The sequence below is a fragment of the Dermacentor variabilis genome, chromosome 4 (genome assembly GCF_050947875.1).
Source record: "Dermacentor variabilis isolate Ectoservices chromosome 4, ASM5094787v1, whole genome shotgun sequence".
NCBI classification, from domain to species: Eukaryota; Metazoa; Arthropoda; class Arachnida; order Ixodida; family Ixodidae; genus Dermacentor; species Dermacentor variabilis.
Window position 1 is genome coordinate 213721045 of NC_134571.1, and position 25687 is coordinate 213746731.

The following is a 25687-nucleotide window of genomic DNA, read 5'->3' on the forward strand; positions in this document are numbered from 1 at the left end:
TTATAGCGGCGTTGTATAGCTGACGTCTACAGGTATGTTCCTAACCTCGTAGGGTCCCCTTGTTGGGCTCGGTGGTCGGTGGCTACCATCGCTGCTGAGTATATTGAGAATGACATGGCAAATGCATCCCCCCCTTGCAGATCGTCCTAACAAAAGAGGGCGCACCGAAGCAATATTCGATTTCACTTTAAAAACCAACGTAGAAACATTCCCACGCTTCCATGTGATCCACAGTGAAGGATATCTGGCAATGAGAAAACCATCCCCATTCCTAATAGCAAATGCCTAGTAGAAAAAATCGGAAAACAATACAAAGCTTCAAAGATGTCAAGTGGGGACCTCCTACTTGAACTCAAAACCAAAGACCAAGTCGAAAAGCTCGCTGACCTCGCTAGTGTCGGTAACATCAGTCACAATCTAAGCACACCGTTCTCTCAACACAAGCAGGGGTGCAATATCAGAACATTTCTTAAACCTAAGCGATGAAGAACACCTGGAAGGTTTCCAAGAACAAAATGTAATCAAAGTTCAAAGAATAACTCTCCGAAGAAATGACGAACAAATCCCGACCAAACACCTTATACTTACCTTTGGTACCAGTATTGTACCTACTACACTTGATGTAGGCTATGTTAAGATCAACGTAAAACCGTATATCCCAAACCCGAGGCGGTGTTTCAAGTTCCAGAGATTCGGACATGCATCGCAATCATGCAGAGGTAAATCGACATGTGCAGAGTGTAGTGCCAATGACCATCAGTCGGAGAACTGCAATGCTGCTACACACTGTACAAACTACAAAGGTGATCATCCAGTATATTCACGATCTTTCCCTTGCTGGAAGGAAAAGAAAGAGATAATTGGACTTACGGTGAAAGAGAAGATTTCCTTCTATGAAGCAAGAAAGAAATTAGCGCACTTACCTGAAACAACCTACGCCAGTGCGGTGCGGCAGTGCACAGCACCGCAGTGGTCTCAGGAGTGTACAGGGACCGCAGTCAGTGGCCCAGTAGTAACTACATCCGTCCCCTTGGTGGCAGCAGCCAGTGCTGCTCCATCATCATCATCACAGACGGGCCTGCAGACCATGGTTCCACAGGGCCCCAGGCTAAATCGAACTCCCAGGCCTGAGACGCGCGTCTCAGCTCCTGGTTCTCGATTATCCATCGCCTAGGAGAACGCTATGGAAGTCGACACCAAAACTACGGCGTCATCGACGCCAAAACATCAGCGCTCTCTGGAGCGCAGTAAGAAAGACAAGCTCACAATAGCTACGCGAACAAAAGGACAGGTAACCTGAACTGTTACCGTTCTTCCAATAGTACATTCCCGCTAACAAATGTCACCTACAGTTACTTAGTACATATATGTAAATTAACATTCTCAATTCTGCCACTATGGCTTTTATCGTGCATTGGAATTGTAGAGGACTGATTCGCCATTTAGGTGACATTAAAGACATAACAAATAACTTTTCGCCAATCGCATTTTGCCTACAGGAAACGAACTTAGGCCCTAAACACAGTCAATTCCTTAAAGGCTTCACCGTTGTCCGAAGGGACCGCGAATGTTCCAGCCGTTTGTCAGGTGGAGTGGATATAGTCGTGCAGCGCGGCACTCCTACCCGAAATGTCCAATTAAATACATCCTTAGAGGCCGTAGCTGTCACCATTCTATCCTACAAAATCATCACCATTTGCTCACTATATATTCCACCACACACACATTTTACTATTAAAGACAGAAAATATAACAGATCAGTTACCGGAGCCATTTGTCTTGGTAGGAGATTTTAACGCTCATTGTGCTCTTTGGGGCAGTTTCAAAACTGACCAAAGAGGGCAACTCGTTGAAGATTTGATTCTGTCAAATGATATCTGCCTTTTAAACTCAGGTGCGCCAACTTATTTCTCGCCGACTTCCCGCACATTTAGTTGTTTAGATTTAGCTTTTCGTTCGCCCTCTCTCTTTACTTATTTTAAATGCGAAGCTCTCGACACGTCATATGGTAGCGACCACTTACACGCACTCATCGAACTCCTACCATCACCACAAACTTTAGTAACAAGACCACGCCCATGAAAATTATAGCTGGTTGACTGGCAGGTTCTTTATGGATAACGCAAAACTCGAGAATGTCTTTTCACCAGAGCTTACTGTTGATCAACTTAATAAAAAAATCACTGAAGTTATAATATCAGCGGCAGAAAAGACAATACCCCAGTCATCCGGTATTGTGTGCAAAAAGCTAAATCCCTGGTGGACAAACGATTGTACTGAAGCCAAAAAAGAACAAAATAAGGCCAAGGAATCCTACGGAGGTATCCCACTTATACCAATCTTCTAAATTTCAAACAGGCCAAGGCCAAAGCACGATTTATTCGAAGAAATGCGGAGAAATCATCATGGCAAAATTACATAACTTCAATCAATAGTACAGTCACAACAAAACGAATGTGGAACCTGGTGAGGAAATTTAGAGGAGAGTACTCATCATACACAATAACACTACTTACATCTGAAGGCACACAGACAACACTACAGGATCAGGCCAACTTATTAGGTGAACACTTTTATAACATATCCAGCTCAGCAAGCTATTCAAATTCATTTTTAACATATAAATAACCGGCTGAGAAAGAGAGACTGCCTACCACTGGGGCTTCAGCTGAAATGTGCAATAACCCACTCACAATACGTGAATTGAACCGAGTTCTCTCTGCCGGTAAAAAAACGGCAACAGATCTTGACCGTGGGCACTACACAATGCTGGCATACCTATCCCAAGCATCGGTAGGGGCACTTCTTAAATTTTTCAATAAGATATGGGAGTCTGGGGTAATTCCCTCAAATCGGATAAAAGCGGTAGTAGTGCATTTTCGAAAACCTGGTAAACCCGCAACATCCCCTAGCAGCTATAGACCCATTGCACTAACAAGTTGTCTAGCAAAATCCTATGAGAGTATTATAAACATAAGACTCACATTCATCCTTGAAACAAGAAGCCTAATAGACAAACACCAGTGCGGCTACAAAAAGGGCTGTTCCGCCGCTGACCATCTCGTGCGACTAGAGCATGAAATACGTGACGCGTTTCTTCACAAGCAATACTGCCTCGCGGTTTTCTTTGATTTTGAAAAGGCGTATGGGGGGGGGGGATACCACATGGCGATACGGAATTTTGAGTGACCTGGCTCACATGGGAATTCGCGGAAGAATACTAAATTATCTATGCGATTTCACGTCAAATCGAACATTTCAAGTACGTCTCGGCACAATACTCTCGCGTACATTCACACAAGAAAATGGCGTTCCACAAGGTTGCATTCTGAGCAAGACACCCTTCATAGTCAGAATGAACTCTTTAAATAAGATCATCCCAGCATCTGTTATGCACTCAATATATGTCGACGATTTGCAAATGGCTTGCCGCGCCTCAAACTTACCCACCTGCGAACGAAAACTACAAATAACGATAAATAATCTTACACAATAGGCTGACAAAAATCGTTTCCGGTTCTCAAAACAAAAAACTGTTACAGTTCTCTTTTCGCTGAAGCGAGTGTTACACTGCACTCCAGGTCTCACATTGCATGGTACAACGCTGCCGGTCAAAGAACACTATAAATTTCTAGGCGTAACGTTTGACACTAAACTGAACTTCCTGGACCACATTAACGCAACTAAAATTAAAGCAAATAAAGCGCTAAATATCCTCAAGGTTTTATCACATAAGCACTGGGGATCTGACCAAACATGTTTACTACGTATATACCGGTCCCTTGTACGTAGCATCCTCGACTACGGCAGTGTAGTTTATGGGGCAGCTAGGCAGTCCTAAATTAAGCGACTTGATCCAGTTTATAATCTCGGCCTACGACTGGCAAGTGGTGCTCACAGGACATCGCCTGTACTAAGTTTATACGTTGACTCCAATGAGCCTTCATTACAGCACCGCAGAGCACAACTTACACTTTGCTATGTATTGAATTCGGTCATCACCACAACATATATGCTACAACATCGTAACACAGTGCAATTCGCGAGTACACTGCACAAATAAACCGAACATGATTCGGCCACTCATCGTACGACCCGAACAATACTGTCAGACTTATGATATTCCTCGTGAAGCTCTGCGGGTTGCCGAAACGCCACCAAGATTGCCCCCGTGGTGCAATTTTACACAACTATGTGACTGGACGTTAGCACATGTAAAGAAAAAAGAAATTTCATAAGAACACATAATACAAGAGTTTCGAGCTATTTCAAGAAAAATACAAAAATTACACTGAATTTTACACTGACGGCTCTAAAACACAAGAATACGTAGGTGTTGGGATCATGACGAAAAATTGGGAAAATAGCATTCGGATAAATAATTTCTTTTCAGTGTTTACCGCCGAAGTTGATGCGATATGCATGGCAGTTAAGAAAATTACTTCCGACAAGCAGAAGAATGCTATTATTTATACCGACTCGTTAAGTGCTCTAAGAGCCCTAAACTTAAACTCCGCGTCTGAACCCCTGCTTGGCGATACCTTAAGCATAGCACTTAACTAGAAATACGAAGGAACCATACGATTCTGCTGGGTTCCAAGCCATGTTGGGATACCAGGGAATTAAGCAGCAGATAGAAGCGCGTCCATGGCAGCGCACAAAAGCATAACACTAATAACACTTCCATACAAAGACAGTATCGTATCCGAGCGGTTCGCAAGGCCCTAGCATCAATGTGGCAACAAGAATGGAACTCGTGCGTAAATAACAAGTTACATATGACTAAACCCCTGCTTCGCGAGTGGAAATCATGCATTCACCAAGAACGGTTCTATGAAGTAATGTTATGTCGAATTCGAATTGGACTCACGCATATAACACACAATTTTTTACTTCGAAGCGAAAACCCACCCACATGCGAGAAATGTCATGAACCGCTTAAAGTAACACACATCATTATATCATGTCCACACACTGAAACGCAGAGGGGGAAACATTTCAAAAATTTGTATCACTTACATATACCCTGCCTTAATATTGGGGGACTATCCACTAGTGCCGTTCACTAACTTGTTCGAGTTTTTAGATGAAACCGGTTATCTACATCGACTTTACGATACCACACCTAATTCTGCAGTAACAATGCATCTTATACTGTCCTGTGTCTGGCGCAACATGGCCTTAGTCGCTTTTCCGCCATTAAACCCGAATTAACTAACTCTAAAAGATTACTGAGCCAAATATTTGCTTCTTGCGCGAGAGTAAGCAAGTTTTCACCAGAAAAGAAGATATTAGTGTCATCAGCATACATGATTATGTCAGGTGTTAGAGGCACGTTTGTGATGTCATTAATGCATAATAAATAAAGAAGTGGCCCTAGGATGGACCCCTGCGGAACACCGTATTTGATTTCACCCATTGCTGATTTGGAATAACAAATGTATATGTACTATAGTCGGTTGGTTAAATAATTCTCAATTAGGTTAACAGCAGTTCCCCTAATGCCGTCCTCGCTTAACTTTTGTAACAAGATATCGTGTTAAATGGAATCGAATGCCTTTTTAAAGTCAAGAAATATTCCTGTTGTGTGCAGCTTGTTCTCAAAGTTACTTATTATTGTTTTCTTTGATCTTAAGCAGCGCCATTTCAGTACATTGGTGTTTTCGGAAACCGTACTGCTTTTCTGCTATAATAATATTTTGAGTAGAGGAATTTAGGGCTTTGATTAATGATCTACTATACTATTTCCGAAAAGATTGGGACAACTGAAATCGGTCTGTAGTTGTTCACGTCATTCCTGTCTCCCCCTTTAAAAAATACCGATATCCGTGCAATCTTTAATTCATCGGGGAATGCGCCAGTGCACAAAATTATATTGCATATGTGTGACATTACTTTACAAATATGCAGTACCACAGCTTTTATTGGTTCCGCCTTTATGCCATCCGCACCACATGCTGAGGAATTAACTTTGGAAATAAGCTACTTATTTCAGCCTCAACTGTTGGTGCAACAAATAGCGATCTGATCCTACATGGAATATAAGACATGTAACTTGGGCTATCAGCATCAAACGCATCAGACGCGCCACATTGTAAGAAATGCTGATTAAACTTACCGGCCAGTGCTGTCCCTGTGAAAGATACGCCTTTATCCATAACTTCAAAAACAGGATTGCGGTCACTGTTCAGAAGCAGATCGTTCAATGTTTTCCAAATATTTTGGATCATTAAGAATATGAGAGAACTTATTCTCATAATACCTCTCCATTGCCAGCTTTATATCACGGCCCAATTTATTCCTAACCTTCTTGTATTTCATTAGGTACTCTGGTTGCCTTGTCTTTATAAAGGTAGCAAATAGTCTATAACGTTCCTTTATGCGTTTTAGAAGGGCGGTGTCAAACCAAGGTTTGCTGCATTTCATGCTTCTTTTAGCTTCTCTTAGAGGGAAAGCTTTGTGATAAAGGTCTTTGATTATGCCGAGAAAGCGAGTGAATGCCTTGACAGGATCCGTCAATGCGTATATTTCGGACCATTCCGCTTTGCTGACTGACGCTTCAAAATCAGCAATCGTGTTCTTAGTTATCAATCTGTACTGTGAGCGCGTGCCATTTTTGCGCTGTCGGCACACTTTCGTCTCACGTGTGAAAACAGGAAAATAGGCAGGTGATCACTTACATCAGAGATGAGGACCACACGACACTAATCCTTATTAATCGCGTTGTAAAACACAAGTCAAGTAGGCTTTCGGAATTGTTCGTCACCCTAGTTGGAACATTAATAACATTTTCGTAGCCAAACGAAAAGAAAACATCCAGGAACGCCTGTTTGGATCGGTCTATTCACATGGGGAAGGATTAGCAGCGAACCTGCTTGGGCTGCATATATGGGATGCATACATTATGAAATCTTATTTTTTTAATACGGCACCACACTACACCGATAAAAGCGCCATCACGGTCACCGCATCTCCGACACCCATATGCAGCAACCTCTGCTGCAGCCACGCCGGCGCCTTGGCCGCGCGTGACGTCATAACTTCGGAAGCTCGGGCAACGCGCACAGGCACAGTCGCCACGCTCTTGCCCCTTCTTATTATTCGTGAAACAAGATGTAAAACACATAATGCGCATCAAGGCCAACTTGTTACTGTGTGCACCTTCTGATATGTAGTGTTTCTCTTACAACGCCAAATTTGTGGTTGTATTTAGACACAAGTTATTGAACTTACTTTTGGAAGTTTGCGGACTGCTTGAAGCCTGCTTCACCTCCGCAGTGGGTCTGGCCGGTATGGCACGATCTCGGGAATCCGCTCACACATTCCTGTCCACATGCCGTGTTATGGACGTATTCCGGCCAGGGTACTCTCCCTGGGAACGCATTCCCGCTAGTTCACTGTCTCCTGGATCGGCACACACAATCTTGACGCCTATACGTACGCAAGCCGACAGGGTTTTTCCCCTTGTAACGCATACGCGGGATGCATGCATGTACTAGATAAACGGCCTCGCTGTACAAAAAAGAAAGGTAAAGTATGCCCCAATCAAACGCTGTGAACGTGGTTGGGCGGCAAAACTGTGGTATCACCAGGTGCGATAGACCAATGTCATCTAGCCTTGAATTGAGTCCTGCCGGCCTGAGCAATACGCCATTGTGCATGTTGATGTTGCTGTTCCCGTCTCCACTCATCCAGTTCTCGCTGCTTTTCGGGAGTCCCAACGCCGCGTAGCTTGGTTTGGCCGCGAGAGGCTGCATCCTCCCTAACCGGAGCACGATGCCATTGTGCATGTTGACGTTGCTGTTCGATCTCCGCTCATCGTACTTACGCTGCTTTTGGGGAGTCCTAACTGCGCGTAGCTTGGTTTGACCGGGAGAGGCTGCATCCTCCCTAGCCGGAGCTTCCCGCCGTTGTACATATTGACATTGCTGCTCCCGTGTCCGCTCATAGTGTTCTCGCTGCTTTTCGGGAGTCGTAATTGCGCGTAGCTTGGTTTGGCCGGGAGAGGCTGCATCCGCCCTAGCCGGAGCACGACACCGTTGTGCATATTCACGTTACTGTTCCCGTCTCCGCTCATAATGCTTACGCTGCTTTTCGGGGGTCCTGATTGCGCGTAGCTTGGTTGGGCTGGGAGAGGCTGCATCCTCTTTAGCCGGAGCACGACACCGTTGTGCATATTGATGTTCCTGTTCCAATCTCCGCTCGTCGTGCTGTCGCAGTTTTTCGGGAGTCCTAACGGTGCGTAGCTTGGTTTGGCCGGGAGAGGCTGCATCGTCCCTAGCTGGAGCACCCCGCCGTTGCGCATCGTGACTTTGCTGTTCCCTTCTCCACTCATCGTGTTTACGCTGCTTTTCAGGAGCTAACTGCGTAGCTTGGTTTTGACAGGAGAGGCTGCATCCTCCCTAGCCGGAGCACGACGCCGTTGTGCATGTTGACATTGCTGTTCCCGTCTCTGCTCATTGTGTTTATGCTGCTTTTCGGGAGTCCTAACAGCGTAGTTTGGGGGGGGGGGGGTGAGTTGGCTGGGAAATGCGGCATCCTTCCTAGCCGGAGCACGCCGCTGTTGTTCATATTGAGTTTGCTGTTCCCGTCTCCGCTCATCATGTTCACGTTGCTCTTCCGGAGCCCAAAGTGAAATAACTTGCGAATTTTTTGTCGACGGAGATGAGGAAATCCTGGGATCCATGACATAACGCGTTAATAGACATTTAATACACACTTAACACACTTAACACACTTAATGCAAATGCACATTCGCGGTAAAAGCCCATATTCTTCCACTAATCTTCGTGTAAACCGCTACATTGTTCTTCAGTGTCGCAGTGGCATGCTTTCGAAAGTCTCGAGGATCCAGAGTCACTTTCAGAAAATGGTTTGCTGGTCTGATCGTGATCATAGGTTACGACAAACGCCACCAACCCCGCTGGGTCTTCAAGGTTTGTGTTCAGAAGCAGGCTTCTTTTTTACAGCAGCTCTTCGGCCCCCATGCCCGCGTTTCGCGTCGACGTCCTCCCTCGGCTTAACCTAGCGAAGGAGCAGAGCGAAGGATAAAAGCGCCAACGATGCAGAGAAGAGCAGAGGACGCGCAGCGGAACCATGAGTGGTATATGGCGAATGCGTGGGGGGAAAACCGTAGTGCCGTGCAAGACGGGCTCTGTGGCGTCGACCCCTATAAGATGGCGCCAGTCTAGCTCGCCGTCGTTGATGAAGTGTGGGGTATTACGTGCGAAAACAATTTGAGTATGAGCCACGCCGAGTAGGAGCCACGCCTGCGGAATAATTTTGACCAACAGGGCATCTCTAATGTGCTCCCAATGCACTGGACACGGGTGTTTTTGCCTTTCGCCCACATTTAAATGCGGTTGCCACTGCCGGGATTTCATCCCCCAACCTCGTGCTTAATAGCACAACCTAATAACCGTTAAGTCACCGTGGTCCCCGGAGGGGCGTCTGCGTCAGCAGGCGTTTGGTGTGTTGCGACACCACGTACCCGATCACATGAGGGTTGGACCCTCCCGCGTGTAGCCGTGCGCGGCTTAGCCGTGTCTGGGGAAAGGGGGATCCTGGGGGTTGAGCCAATGCCAGGCGTTTGGACCTTTACGGCCTCTCGGTGTCGGCAACACACCCTTTTGGCCTCGGCTTCTCGTACACGGCTCCTCCCGAATGACCCACCTGGGGGAAATCTGCAGTCGCCCTTTCCTGTCTCTCTCTCTCCTCAAATCTTCTTTATGTCTCACTTTTTGGCCTTTCCTGTCTTCTTCTCTCTTCCATTTACTTCTTTTCTCCACAGCGGCAAGGGTTAACCTTGTGTGGCTATCCTACCTTGGGTACACTATATTTGGTTATAGTGACGGCGTACGGCTGGCATCGTGCAGGCTTGTACACAAGCTCTGCCGCGTCCCCTAGTTGGGCTCCGTGGTCGGTGGTTGGCGTTGTTGGCGAATTTTTATGTATTTTCATGGAAACTTTTCCCCCCACTTCCTGATCGCCCTCAGAAACGTGGGCGCCCCGAAGATAGTTTTGTTTTTTGGCAATCGTACACAACTTTCCCCGCTTTCATGTCATCCACTCTGATAAGCCTGAGAAGGCGGTGACAATGATCTCTTCGTAGTCTCGAAATCTCTGACGGAAGTTTTCGGTCCCGGATACAAAGCATCGAAAATGGCTACCGGTGATCTTCTCCTATAGCTCCGCGATCAGAAACAAAAAGAAAAACTGTCCAAGCTTGTACCATTTGAGGGTGTTCAAGTCGCAGTGACCCCACGCCGTACCATGAATACTACCCGTGGCGTTGTATCCGTTGCTGATCTGCTAGAATTGTGTGAAGCTGAACTTATAAAGGGTTGGAATGATCAGAACGTGATCAGCGTTAAACGAATTAAAATAAGACGGGACGGAAAAGAAATTGACACCATGCAGCTGATACTTAAACTTGGCTCAAGCAACCTAACCGACACTATCGAGACAGGGTATGTGAAAATCCGAGTGAGACTGTACATCCCAAATCCCCTACAATGCTTCAAGTGACAGCGATTCGGTCACAGTTCACAGAACTGCCGAAGCCGCCAGACCTGTGCGAAATGCAGTGCCTACGAACACCTCTCTGAATCACGTCAAAACTCTCTCAACTATGTTTTTTTTTTATTGCGATAAGGCTTGCCCTTAAGGCATAATTCTTGGACTGTATATGTGTATTATATGTGTGCTGTGAGGCCTGTGTTGTGTATGAATTGGAGCATTGTTTTGTGGAATCTGTTGTCATGTATCCAGCGGTCATAGCTGGTTGTCACACTGTAGCGGAAGCCGGCTTCCAGTAGGAGACGCGAGCGTTCCGATTGTAAACCCGTACATGTCCATATTAGGTGGTATGCCTCTGATTCCACCACAGGAACGGAGCAGTATGGACACGTAGCACCCAGTGGTAAATGCGACCAGTTCCACCTTGAGACAACAGCCGGTGTAAGGGCCACCCCGGCCCGAAGCCTCCTAAGCACAACTTCCTCCGCCCTAGTAAGGTGAAGGGGGAGGGAGCAGACACACGGTGGGATAAGAGCGCATGTGTCCTGCCGGAGAACATTTTTACGGGCTCGCAGCGAGTTACGGGGTTGGGGTGGGAGGGGAATAGGTGGAGGATCAGGATTAGGAGGGCAGTGTGCCTGCTGGTCAGCAGCAATGTTGTGAGGGTTCGCTGAATGGCCTTGAATCCAGTGTACCTTGACGCAAGTAGATGCCTTACTATTCATAGTGTGTATTGTCTCGCAGATTTCCATCGCCTTATCAACCTTCTTGAGTTCCTGGATAGCCGCTAAAGAATCAGTGAAGATATCTAGTTGCTTGATGGTAGGCAGCTTAGATGTCGCATCTTGCACAGCGTCGTGGATGGCTTGAAGTTCCATTACTATGTGAACTATGATGGGGAGCACGCTGCGTACTTGCGCTCCTGCCCATCGTGGAAAAAAGAAAAGGAAATTGTAACAATTAAAGTAAAGAAAAATATAAGTTTCAAGGTGGCACGCAGGCGGATATCCTACCTGCCCAAGAACTCTTTTGCTGATGTGACGCGTCAGGGGGCAGCGACACAAAGGCTTCCGGCTGCTGTCCGACCCACAAGCAGTGAGTCGGCAGTTACGCCATCTGCCCCCGAGGCGGTTGCAGATCGCGCTGCTCCGCAAACCCAGCAGAAGGAACCATCGACCCCGAAGGCTGGCGCGGCCAAGGCTTCCTCGAACTCCCCGGCCCCTTCCAGCGCTGGCAACAGTCGGCGCTGCGCAAACCCAAAGGCAGCCCCATCGACCTCCTGGCTAGTGGGTGCAGGGGTCTTGCCCTCCAAGGCGGGACTATCTGGAGTAACTTCTCGCTCGTAAGAGCGCGTGCCCGTTGCCTCACAATATGGACCTAAGCAATGGACCTATCCTCACGGCGCACCAAGCGCCTAAGGAGCCGCGAGGCTCCCTCGAACGCTCCAGATTGGACAAAACCCCCGTCACAGGGCCTCAAAAGAGCTCTGTAATCTAATTTCTCTAATTCCTGTAATCACTATTTCTGCATCTGTACACACAGCACAATTTACTTCCAATATGGATACACAAATTATTCAATAGAGCGCTAGAGGTCTGCTTATAAACCTTGATGATGTGCAAGAACTCATACACGAACACAATCCAAAAGTGCTGGGATTACAGGAGACACACCTAAAATCAAAACACATAAAATTTCCCCAACAGTATGTAACGTTTCGCAAAGATCGCGATGATACTGTCGCCGCCTCGGGCGGGGTCGCGATCGCTATTCATAAAAGCATTGCGCTGGAGCATTTACAGCTACAAATGCCTCTTGAATCATGGCGGTTCCGGCTGTTCTAAACAAACTCATCACAATTTGCTCGCTTTACCTACCCAACATTACAAATAAGAAAACATGAATTTCAGTCCTCTATTGATGAATTGCCAGAACCTCATGTTGTTCTTGGTGATTTCAATGCGCACAGCTGCCTGTAGGGCGACTCTCGTATAGATGCGCGAGGCCGTCTTGGCGAACAGTTCCTTTTTTCTTCTGGTGCGTGCCTTCTGAATAAGAAGGAACACACATATAACTGTCTTGCAAACAGAACCTTTTCTTCAATTAACCTTAGCATAGTTTCCCCGTCTATACTGGCTGAACTTGAATGGGAAGTTACGAACAATCCTTACAGGAGCGACCACTTCCCCGTACTGCTAAGAACATCTAAAGAAAACGAATATCCACCACAGGCTCCTAGGTGGAAGATTGATACAGCCGATTGGGAGAAATTCCGAACTCTTACTAGTATCTCATGAGCTGACATGTCATTGCTACGAATTGATGCTGGTGTGAATTATTTTACAGCATTCATAATAGCTGCCGCATCTAAATGCATGTATGAAGTAAGTGGTTTGGCATGCAAACGACATGTACGGTGGTGGAACGACGAATGTAGGATCGCTCGTAGAAAACAGAACAAAGCGTGGGGGTCATTACCCGCTTCTCCCACTGCAGAAAATCTTATTAACTTCAATAAAGTAAAGTCTCAAGGCAGGAGAACGCGCCGACAAGCCAGGAGAGAGAGTGGGCAGAAGTTTTTATCGGGCATCAACTCGTATACAGATGAGGCCAAAGTCTAAAACAGGGTTAATAGGATGAGAGGGCGACAAACATATTCCCTCCCTTTTGTAAACACACAGGGCGATACCCTGTTTCATCTGGCAGACTTACTTGGGGAGCACTTTCAGAGCGTGTCAAGTTCAACCCATAATACACAGTCCTTTCTCAAATTTAAACAAATAGAATAATGTAAGCCATTCATAAGAAAAAGTCGACAGAATGAACCTTACAACCGTCCTTTCAGTATTGCCCAGTTGAGAGCTGCCTTGAGCGCATGCAAGAGCTCTGTACCAGGATCTGACAGAATCATGTATGAAATGCTCAAGAACTTACACAATGATACGCAAGTGACACTACTCACCCTTTTCAACACTATTTGGCGGATGGATACCTTCCGACCGCATGGAAAGAAGCCACTGTGGTTCCTGTTTTGAGACACGGCAACAACCCTTCCTCAGTGGCAAGTTACCGCCCGATAGCCCTCACAAGTTGCCTTTGTAAGGTATTTGAAAAAATGATTAATCGGCGACTCATCCATTTCCTTGAAAGAGCAAAATGCTTGATCCCTATCAGTGTGGCTTCCCAGAAGGGCGCTCCACAACCAATCATCTTGTCCGTATTGAAGGAAATATCCGTGACGCGATTGTACAGAAACAGTTTCTCCTATTGATATTCCTCGATATGGAGAAGGCGTATCACACAATGTGGTGCTAGGGAATTTTGAGACTTGTTAGAAATGGGCGTTCATGGTAATATGCTAAACCTAATAGAAAGCTACATGCCCAATCGTACCTTCCGGGTAAAAGTCGGCAATTTACTGTCATGTCCTTTTACACAATAAACTGGTGTACCCCAGGGAGGCGTGCTCAGCTGCACACTCTTCATTGTTAAGATGACAACACTTCGTGCTTCATTACCACCGGCCATTTTTTAGACTGTCTACGTGGACGACATTCAAATAGGCTTCAAATCCTGTAACCTCTCTTTATGCGAGAGACAGGTACAACATGGCTTAAACAAAGTGTCAAAGTGAGCTGAGAAAAATGGATTTAAAATCAATGCTCACAAAAGTTCTTGTGTTCTTTTCACAAGAAAGAGAGGCCTGGTCCCGGATCCTTGCTTAGAATTGTGTCGACAACATATACCTGTAAACAAAGAGCACACATTTCTATGTGTTATACTTTACTATAGGCTCACCTTCATCCCGCACAATAAATATCTTATAGAAAAATTTCTAAAAACAATGAACCTAATGAAACTTCTATCCTAGACTACATGGGGTAGTGACAGGAAGTGTTTAATGAATCTCTACAAGAGCATGATTCGGTCGCGATTGGATTATGGTGCCATAGTATAGAACTCTGCCGCTCCGAGCGCGCTAAAGATGCTAGATCCTGTTCATCATCTAGGTATCCGCTTAGCCTCGGGCGCTTTGAGAACAAGCCCGATTGAAAGCTTATATGCCGAATCGAATGAGTGGTCACTCCACCTGCAGAGATCATACATCAGCTTTACATATTTCCTTAAAGTGCGCTCCAACCTGGAACATCCATGTTTTAATACCGTTACTGATATGACATGTGCTTCACTTTTCCGCAGTCGTTCTTTGTAAGATAGCCTTTGTCACTGCGTGCGAAGGAGCTTAGCGATGAAATGCATGTCCCACTCCTCGAACATTGTCAAAGATTGGTGGTCACGTATTCGCACTTTCCGAACCGAAGGGGATGGGGCGACAACAAACCCACCCCGCGTATATTTATTGATGGTTCGACTGCTTACTGGCGATAAGGTCCACGCCTGATTGACCGTGAACCTGAGGCATGAGGCGGAGGGCGACGTACAAACACACACTCAATTTTATAAAATAAAATCCTGTCCGATATATAATTAAAAAAAGAACATACAAACTACAAGCAGTGGGTCCTAGCTCGCGGAAGGCGTGCGCGTCACACAACAGACGCCCTGACGCCACTCGCGCGACACTAAGCCTACCACGTGAGAACTACTACACTCGCGAAATAACAAAAAAAGACACGCGACAAAAATAAAAAATACACGCGACAATAAACGCGGCAAACACTACACTAACAGAACATACAAGAATTAACACGCGATGAATAATGAAATGAAAGATAAACGCCATTACAAAAATATAGTCCGGCGGAATGTTCTGAGAGTGGGCCGGAACACGAGGCTTATCTGTGGCGTGCTTGCCGACATCCCGATCTGAAGAGCGTTGGGCTGCTGGTACCTCGCTGCCGAAGGTCTTGACGGACTTGGACCGTCTGTCGATCGAACGGCGAAGACTTCGGCCTGGAGGTTTCAGCCTGCCGACCACATGTTCAGCTGTCTCCCGGTGCACGACCACGCTGCTCCATCTTCCAAACCAATCTCCCCGCTCGCCGAGCCTCCTCGTCCCTCGTCACGCTCCGGCGACCCACGTGACCAACCGGTCGGGCGAGCTCTGGAACAATTGGGAGCCCTCTTCCCCATCGCCGTGCAAGCGACGTTGCGGATGCGGCCGCAATGGCGGCCATATCGAGAGGAGCGCGGGCACGCACTTTGTGACAACCATCGCATAACGCAGCTAACCAAGCTATTACCTCCTTGGGACTGGCAGGTGATAGAATAGGACGTATCATTTCTAAAAGTTATAAAGCACGCTCCAGAGCTCGAAATCCGAATGCATTTCCTAGAACTTCAGTACAAGCACTTGTGCACAGAGTTCTACACAGAAGATTCCAAGTCACATGCCGGAGTGTCCTATGCAGCCGTCGGTCCGTCCTTCTCGGAATCCGATGTTCTACATCCAGAAACAAGTATCTTTACGGCAGAGGCCTACGCACTATTGTCGGTTGTAAAGCATTTAAGGAAATCAATATTCCAAAAAGCCGTTATATGTACAGACTTTCTAAGTGTTGTAAAGGCCCTAATGTCACTCTACAAACATAAAAATTCCGTACTTACTGAGCTCTATTGCAAACTGTGCAAAGCTTTTCTATCTAACCAGCTTATCATTATATGCTGGGTACCTGGCCATAGGGGAATCGAAGGTAACGTTATGGCAGAGCAGATGGTAACGTCAATTGCATTCCATGCTGTTAATGATAATGCTATGGTCTCTGTCACAGATCTGAATCCTTTCATACGAAAGAAACTGCGAAATCACTGGCAACACATGTGGGACGCAGTAATAAATAACAAACTGCATTTGATATAGCCACAGTTAGGTTCTTGGCCCTCCGCAACAAAATCATGGCGAACAGTTGTCCTATTCTGTTGTTTAAGAATAGGCACAGATTTGGGACCCACCATTTTCAACTTACTGAAAGTGAACCTCTAACCTGTGGTAGATGTGGTGAAAGGCTCACCGTCCTCCACGTGCTCCTGGAGTGTCGGGAAGACGAAGCGGATGGAAACATTTTCCTCTTGCATACGGTTACTACATCCCTCTTCACTTCACCCGGCAATGTTTCTTGGTAAATAACCGCTTTTTAACACCAAGGCAGTCCTCAGTTTTATACATGATGTAATCCTACAAGTCCATTAAATTCGTTGAGCATCCTCGATCCGGAGGATGCTGCTGCAATAATTGTTTTGCATAGCATGTGCCTCCAGGCCCTTGTGTTTCAAGGGCCCTAAGGAAGCAGTAGTGCTCTAGCCTATTTAACCATCTAACATATTTTGTACATTGTGTCATTCTTTCGCAATGGATTTTAATGCTCGTAGAACATGGCATTGTCATCGACATAATCTTATTACAGATAGATTTTACGCACTCTTGAGCGACTATTTTTAAGGCGCCTTTACAGCCACGTCACATCAACTTCATAGAACTCATAATTACACTGTGATTTCATCACCACGTACCTGGCGCTCTTTGGCCATACCTGGCCCTTGCGCCAATAAACAAAATACATTTCATTCCATTATAAGTCACCGCGGTGGATGCATCTCTTCACTTAGAACTGAGGTGAAACAGCGCGAAAAAGACGAGGACACAAGCAAACAAATACCACAGACAAGCGCTGACTGCCAACTGGAAGTTTATTTGAAATTCACCGGACATTTATACCTTCTTCAGCATAGGCATGCGCACATCAGTCGCAAAAACATCTGTAAATTAACATTTTAATCTTTCTTCCAAAAATGTGATTTCTTTTCCCGACAAGGCAAGAGAGGGAGTGCTTACACATTTATCGCCTGCCTTTCTTACATGAAAGGCTTCTACTATTTCCCTTTCCTTCTTACTATTTCCTTTCCCTATGAATTTTGTCTTTTCAAATATGGGGGTGCATCGACACTCCTTACAGTGTCCAGCTAAATGACTCCCATAGCCATTCTTTAGGTTAGTGCTGTGCTGACGAGCTCTTTCATTGAAGCACTGTCCCGTTTGAACTGTATAAGATTTCCCACAGCCTAGCGGTATTTGATAGATGACATTGCGCCTGCACTCAGTGAAACGAGTTTTATGATTAGTGGTGCATAGGTGCCTTTCGCGCTTGTTCATGCGATTGCATATCGAGGACAACTTACACGGGGTACTGAAAACCAAATTAATATTATGTCTATTGGAAACTTTCTTGAAGGAAACCTTCTATTGGAAACTTTCTGGAAGAAAGTTCCGAATAGAAAGTCGCGAAAAGAAATCACATTTCTGTGATTTCCTTGTCGGGAAAAGAAATCACATTTTTGGAAGAAAGATTAAAATGTTGATTTGCAGATGCTTTTGCGACTGATGTGCGCATGCCTATGCTGGGCCACGGCGGCCGCATTTCGATGGGGGCGAAATGCGAAAACACCCGTGTGCTTAGATTTAGGTGCACGTTAAAGAACCCCAGGTGGTCAAAATTTCCGGAGTCCTCTACTACGGCGTGCCTCATAATCAGAAAGTGGTTTTGGCACGTAAAACCCCCCCCAAAAAATGCCTATGCTGAAGAAGGTATAAATGTCCGGTGAATTTCAAATAAACTTCCAGTTGGCAGTCAGCGCTTGTCTGTGGTATTTGTTTCCTTGTGTCCTCGTCTTTCTCGCGCTGTTTCACCTCAGTTCTAAGTATGAACCAACTAGCCCTCATCAAGATCTTACTAATCTCTTCACTGATCGTGTGTGGTGAGCGCGTCAGCTGATACCATATATGGAAACAAAGTACTACATTTTTAACGGATGTTTCTCTGCGGGGGCTTCTGTAAATCGCGCCCACGTAATGGGATGCCTCTCGCGCTCTTCCAATTAGCGAGGCAGTCGAGCTTCACCTCTGTCCATTAGCTATGTACCACACTGAGGCAAATTGTCCACGCCAGCCGATATAATGTGAAATGAAAACACGTATGTAGCTATGATCAAATTTCGCATTGAGTATCGCAATCCTCGATACTTTTCCCTAAGCGCAGCTTATACAATCGCACGACATTCGAAAAGACACAGGTTGCGCGGCACGTAGTGGCTCCGACACGAACTACACGCTAATGTCCGGAAAAGTGGGATCCGCACGATTAGAGTTCTAGTTAATTTCGATGAGATATTGCGAAGCGTAGTTTCTAACGATATGGCGGAAAGATGCTAGAATAATTCCACAGTGAAATCGAAAGATTCGCGTCCTAATTCAAACGCAAAAGGTGCTGAGGGAGTGTTGCTGCTCTAGAGAGGCACAAAGGAAAAAAAATTAACACTAAATGTATGAAGTTTGAGAACCATTCTACGACTGGAAGAGTGGTTTTGACAAGTGCCACGAATTGTATCAAAGACGTGTAGGAGTGAATAAACGAACAAATTTGTCGGAGATGTGTAAAATTGTTAGAAGGTGGCTTTTGGGTACGTTACAACCCCTGAAGTCATCACAGTGTGCCTAATTGTTTGTGTTTTTTTTTCTTTCAAGGTTTGGACATGAACAGCCTAGAACATTTGGCACAAGTGGGTAATCGGGCAGCAAAAATATCGCGACGGGACCTACCTGCTGCGCTGTCGAAGGTATGTAACGGCTTGGAAAGTGCGGCATATCCAAGTGCAGCCTGAACATCATTAGGACACTGTAGGAGTTTTCAGTTTGGGCCTTTTTTCGGATAACGTGCCATAGAAGCTCTGACGTTATTTCCTTTGATTCCTCCCTGCTGCATGCGAGCAAGCAAAATGCTGTATAGTTACGTCAACATGGACGTGCACTCTATCAAGAATGCACCTGCAAGTATTTTTGTTTCAACTCATTTACCTAGCTACGTAACTAAGTAGCTAAAAGTCGGAAAACGCCTGCCTGATTGGCAGTATTTCAGAGCACGAAAAAAAGACTATGCATGAGCATCGATGCATGGAATTTTATAAACTACAGAAACATACACAACTGGCGCATGGGGAAAATCCAATCGAACAGCGCTACACACAGAACGAACTGAAGATAACGGACACAGAGCTCGGTCGGTCGTCTTCACGCCATCCGGTTTGTAGCGGTGTTCTATTTCTTTCTGAACATGCACTTCGATATTTTGTTGTTCATTGCTCTATACGACTTTTTCTGTGTGCCACTTGCTGTCTTCGCAAACCATCACCGAGGGGTTCTGCCCTATTTTTTTTTCGTGCACTGTAATATCAGAATTGCACAGAAGAGCTCTTTAATTCTGGGATAATGTGCCAGTGCCGCGCATACGTTGGACAGCATATTTCTCTATCATCCATTTCCTCGTGAGGAGATAGATTTCAAGAAGTGTCTTCCTGTAGGAGACGTAACCCACTGGTATGATACTTTGTTGCCTGAAATAATTTTGCAAGGAAATTAATGCACAGCACCTAAAATATCATATCTAATCTTGTTCTGCATGCAAAGGCTCGTAGATGTCTGAGGTACTTGCATGAGAACTCTGACGCTTGATTGCTTTAGGAGGTTCGCCTCGACTCAGCACTTCTATGCAGGCGCTATTTGCAATTTTAATCTGAGCGCTGAACTGGTGTACGCGAACATTGATCCGATTATAAAGCACATCATAGGCATGGGTACAGACAACTGCGCTCGCTGAAAAAGCTTCGTGAGAACTACGACTGCTTTAGTTTATTTTCTGTTGCTGTCTTTAAGGTAACCTAATAGTTACCTTAATAGTTACCTTGATAGTTTAGGGTAACCTAACAATAATAGCATAATCGATGGGTATGTTCAGTGTGTACACGCGACTTATATCCATATATGAAGACAGACTTCAGTCACCATGATACATACCATTTCTGTGATGCTGTGCCTAACATCGTTTTCGTGAACATGTAACTTAGGTAACAGGTTCGACGAATGCAAATCATAACGCCGCTTATTTGCGTAGAACAAGTGTGTCAACTGTTTTATTTTGGGCCTTAAAGGTGCGACACTCGTACAGTCCCTCGATATTGTCACGTAGAAGTGAGGGGGAAGAAAACACCAAAAGGAGAGTACGTTAACTGATTTTCTTTGAGCAAACCTGTGCTCACCAACGCAAGTTAAACTGAAAGCGAAACGGTAGCGGCGAACATAGTCGGCCATGGTTATAGCATAAACAAATTCCACAAGAGGGGGACACTCGGCGAAAACTGGCAACAGGAAACATGTCACGCCTAACGGATTGGATATCCGTCAGTTGGCACGAATATGTTAAAAAAAGAATGCGAAATGAACTTACATACGTTTAATTTTATTTCTTTTCTTTCCCACTAAAAATAAAAAGTTCTGCGACCTTTTTTTTTGCGTTACCTAGCAACAAGCTAGCGGCACGCCAGTCGCGCCATATGATGCCTCATGCGCCAGACATGCCACCGAAGTGAGCGAGGCAGGCTGCGCATGTGAGCTTCGTCTGTTCGGTGGCCCGTCTCTTTTGGATGTAGCCCGTTTGTTGGGCTCCTGGCGTTTTCTTGCGTCTTTTCTGCATTTGGACACGGCATAACTGCACTACCGGACTACGGCAAGGTAAGAAATTTTGTTTGATAGTCTGCGACGCATTTCATGCAAATTTAGGCTTATACGGCACAAAACCGAGACTAGTGACGCAGTTAGCGAAAAACAGCTCGGGCGTTCTGGCGCAGCTACCTTGAGGTAAAAACTCGCACTGGGAAATGTTTGCCACCCTTTCCATGAGCCCCAGCATTACTGTGACTTATTTCGGTAGTTTCTGGGCATGCTTGCCACAGCCGGCTAGGTGACGCAGTTAGCGAAGTGCAGCCCGCCGCAGTGATGGTTTCGCGTGTACCGAATCTTAATGGGCAAGTTCGTGACGCTTTCCCTGACCGCCAACATTATTGTATGTCGCTACTTTTTGGGATACTTCCGAGGTATGCGTGCAGCGATTAGCAGCACGGCTGTGTGCCGCAGTTTCGCGTGTCTTGAATCTTCCTGGAAAAATTTTGTGACGCATTCTGTGACACCCAAAATTATTGCAATTAATTTCGTAACTTTCTTGGGATACCTTTGAGGCATGCTGGCCGCGCCTGGGGATGTGAAGCAGTTAGCAAAACAGCAAGCCGGCCGTAGTAACACTTTGTCGTGTACTGAATTTTAGCGGGACAAGCTTTTGACGCTTTTTATGGCCTTGCAACAACATGTACCTTCCTTCGGTACTCACGATTCTCAAAAAAGCAACAGGCGATTGCCAACACGGGAGTGTGTTGCATGCACCGGCAAGACACGTAAAAGAGAACGCCGAGGAGCTCAAAAACCAAGGAGTTGAGCGATTGAAAACGGGCTTTGCACTCATGAACTTGCCTTGAGTGCAACTAGAAGGCATTCTGCGAGCGTGTAAGATGGTCTAGCTGAGAGCCTGTGTTGTAGCCACTTCTGTGTAATTAGCGCACTATCGCGTCGACTGAGGCCAAGTAGTTTTGGAAACGAGCAGTCACCCGTGTATTTGTGCTCTTAAAGTGCAGAAAATAATGCCCGGGAAGGGAGGGATGGATTGAAATTCAGATGTTTTCTTCATATTTTATGGCATTGTTTGGCAGGAGTTAATTTGCTACGAAAAGTATGTAAAAGTAATGCTGTAATCTGTAATGCCGTCCATTCACCACTTAGGCACGTTTCGCCTCTACAGGCAATATTCCTGTTGAGTCAATATGCCAAAATGATAAAAGCTTTTAATTTACTTTTTTTCAGCTGATGCCATCCGGTGGAGCTGCGTATGGCGACTGCTGCTTACCTGGTGCCACAACTTTGGATGAATGCACAAAAAGCCCTGAACGAGCATTTATATAGAGCAAAATAAACATTTCATCATTTCAGAAGACGTCTTGCGTTTACTTTATGAAATTGCACGTGGCACAGATTCGGCGAAGGCTTGTACAGATCGTTCGCCATCACTTTTGCTAAACAAAACGATTCCGCAGCCAGGCCGCACGTGGTTCAGCAGTAGAAGCGGGAAAAAAATGCCGCGCCGATCAGTGGAGCCGGCGTGGAGCGTACCAGCTGGTGTTCAAAACGCGCGCGCCCATAACCGAAACCGGAACGAGTTAATCCCGTCCTCTTGGTGCGCTACAGTCCGGTCGGTCGCAGGGCTCTATGGGAGTGTCCGCTCTTGTTGAATCTCTTTCTCCGTGGTTATAATCTGATCAGCGGGTCAAGCGCGTTGGCTATTATACATAAGACGTCGAAGATTCCAGAATAATCGCTGGGGCCCACGTATCTTCCAGAAAGTATTACACGATTCGCGTCGCGCAAGCAATCAGAAGGTGACAAGACAACGGATAGAACTCTCGATAACATTCGAGAAACTTCCGTTACATGAAAGCGCGTCATGCGCTGAGCGGTAAGTTAACATTTCTTAGCCGGTGAAAAGCGGTCACTCGATAAAAATAAACAAGTGTGAATATTGATACTTTGCTGTCCTAGTTGTCGCTGTCACGACGTACGGTGTCCTGTATTGCTACACCGTGTGTCGTCTTTCACACGTTCGGCACATCTTTACAACGTTATGCAGAATGCCAAGCTAAGGGAGCGCCTGATACAGACGACGAGTGTTCGTGAATTTGGTCCTCGTTTCCCAACTTATAGCTAGTTTAACTAAACATTGCGTTTGGTTCGTCTGGCCCGTCTGGTTCGAGATCGCAAGTGAAATTTCTTTAGCATTTAACATGTCTTGTAAAACAACAAAATAACTTAGATCATGATCTTGATATATTCAGTTCTACTACTTGTTCCCTATCTGACTTCTGTCTCTGAATAATTAAATTTTTGTTGCACTTTGTACCAGTGTTGTTTGAGATATTCTGTTTTGTTTTTCGGTTTTATGCTCCTTATGTAACACGTGTGCACCAATATTAAGGTGCAAAGCTGTTCTTGGGCACTTGAAGAAAATAAATAAATAAAATAAAAAATTGCTTCCACCTAAATAACTCGAGTGATGTTCTGCTCAAAACCAAAAAGTATGCGAAACAGTATTTGACATATTTATGCTGAATACTTTAAAATATATGCGAGACGGTGTTCCCAAAAACAAAAATTACGTGAAACTTCCACGCAATCCACGTCGAACCATTCAACACTGGGGCGTACGCCAGAAACGAATTCAGCAATAACCTGGTATCATGCCCAAGCTCCAGCACAGCTGCAAGCTTGGACATTTCTCCATTGAGCTGCAAGATCTTCGCCGGCTTCTATAGCTATGGAAACTTGGAAATTGTGTAGCTCAACGAAAGCAGAGCCAAGGTATACAGCTAAATGCGCCGCTTTTAGTACGCAATTAAACTTAAATAATACCGACGAATCTGTGACTGCTCTTATGATTTTACACTTTGTGAGATTACTATAATGGTATCAAATAAATATCGCACATTAATAATGCTCCTCCGAGGCAGAGGCATTTACTACTCACTTCTAGAAATGTTTAGAAAAAAAAGATGTATATATTCAAATGTTTAAATTTCTAAATAGGCTGCTTCTACTGGGAGAGTTTCATGAGGAGCACGTGAAGAAAAATGGGGTGATCGTGTCCTTCTGGAAAATTGACGTACATTTAGTACTATGAAGAACACAGGGCACCTGATAGAACTTGTTACAACTTCAATCTAAAGAAAAGACGGGGAATGCGGGAGATGGAAATTCAAGACGATGAGCAAAACGTGAACAAGGTGAATTCAGGAGCCAACGTTTCGACAAGTGGACTTGTCTTCTTCAAGGCGACCATATGCTTTCCTCGCCACAGTATATATAGGTGGGGTTCTTCTAAGGGGAGGGGGCGTGAGGCGGGAGGACGCGGAAACGAGGGAAAATGTGTTAGCATGTAGAATTGAGAGTAAAGGAACACTATGTACAAGGTCAAAGCCAGGACCCCACACCAGTCTATCAACACACACGCCTTAGCCGGCGTGTCGAGGCCGTCTGACACGCCGGCTGACAAAAAAAAAAGGAAGGAAAGGGGAATACAAAAGGGGGGATACGCCAAGAAATCAAACTAAATGGGGTTTTCTTTTCCCCTTTCCTTCCTTTTTTGTCAGCCGGCGTGTCAGACGCCCTTGACACGCCGGCTAACGCGCGTGTGTTGACAGACTGGGGTGGGAGGGGGGGGGGTCCTGGTTTTGAGCTTGTACATAGCGTTCCTTTACTCTCAATTCGACGCGCTAACACATTTTCCCTCGTTTCCGCGTCCTCCCGCCTCACGCCCCCTCCCCTTTGGAAGAACCCCACCTATATAAACTGTGGCGAGGAAAGCATATGTCACTTTGAAGAAGACAAGTCCACTTGTCGAAACGTTGGCTGCTGCATTCACCTTGTTCACGTTTTGCTCATCAACTTCAATCTTAGTAGCTTTGACATCTGTGGACTAATTCATTCGTCTAAGCTATAAGGAAAATTACCCCCACAAACATTCAGGCCTTTCCTTACTTGCCTATTAAATAAAATGGCCAATTCGGCAAATCCCACCGGTGCACACCTGTGCGATTTGCCGAATTCGTGATAACATGTGTAATCTGCCGAGGCATACCACGCAAACAATCCATAACCGCTTTTTCTTTCAGTTGTAATGCTTCATTAAACTGCTCATATTTTGCAATAAAGTACGAAAAACATATGGTTCTGAGTGCTGTGTTTCTCGCTGCGGTGCCTTAGTGGCTGTGGAATTTCGCTTGTCATTTTGTCCAAGGTGCTCTTTTACCCTTGTGCTGTCAGCTCGCAACGCTGTTCCGTCGTCAGGCCTCTGATGACCAAACGTCGTAGGTCTTGTAATTGTATATTGCATCGAAATTATTAATTTTTCTTTGAACAACTAGACTAACATTACCTGGCAAACACAGTAACGGGATGCTGAGGAGACGCTCAGATGACGATGCAGTGTGGATATAGAAACCTTATGCCATGACGTCCATAGTGCTGCAACTACTGAGATAGAGCATAACTGTTTCAAATCAAAGGGGGATTGGCAAGGAAGTGGGCGGTAAAGTTAAAGCAATTACAAGAAGTTTTACATAACGTAGCCATGCCGAGTGAGAGCGCACGCGCGCGTACACGCCAGTTAGCCCCAGAGACCCCGAAATGAAATTGGCAGATTTGTAGCATTTCAATAAGCGCTTTACGAAGGCTTCGCTTCGCATAGATTTGCGTTGGATGTGCATGACCTTGGCATTTCCTACT

The 25687-nt window shown here is 45.6% G+C and overlaps 1 protein-coding gene across 1 annotated transcript in view; it reads left to right on the forward strand.

The window, feature by feature from the left end:
* Positions 1–25687, forward strand: part of LOC142580104 (pseudouridine-5'-phosphate glycosidase-like) — a 345078-nt gene that overhangs the window by 165496 nt on the left and 153895 nt on the right. The window contains exon 5 of the mRNA XM_075690900.1: positions 18998–19089. Within this exon, the coding sequence (XP_075547015.1) occupies positions 18998–19089 (92 nt within the window). The remainder of the gene's footprint in view (positions 1–18997; positions 19090–25687) is intronic.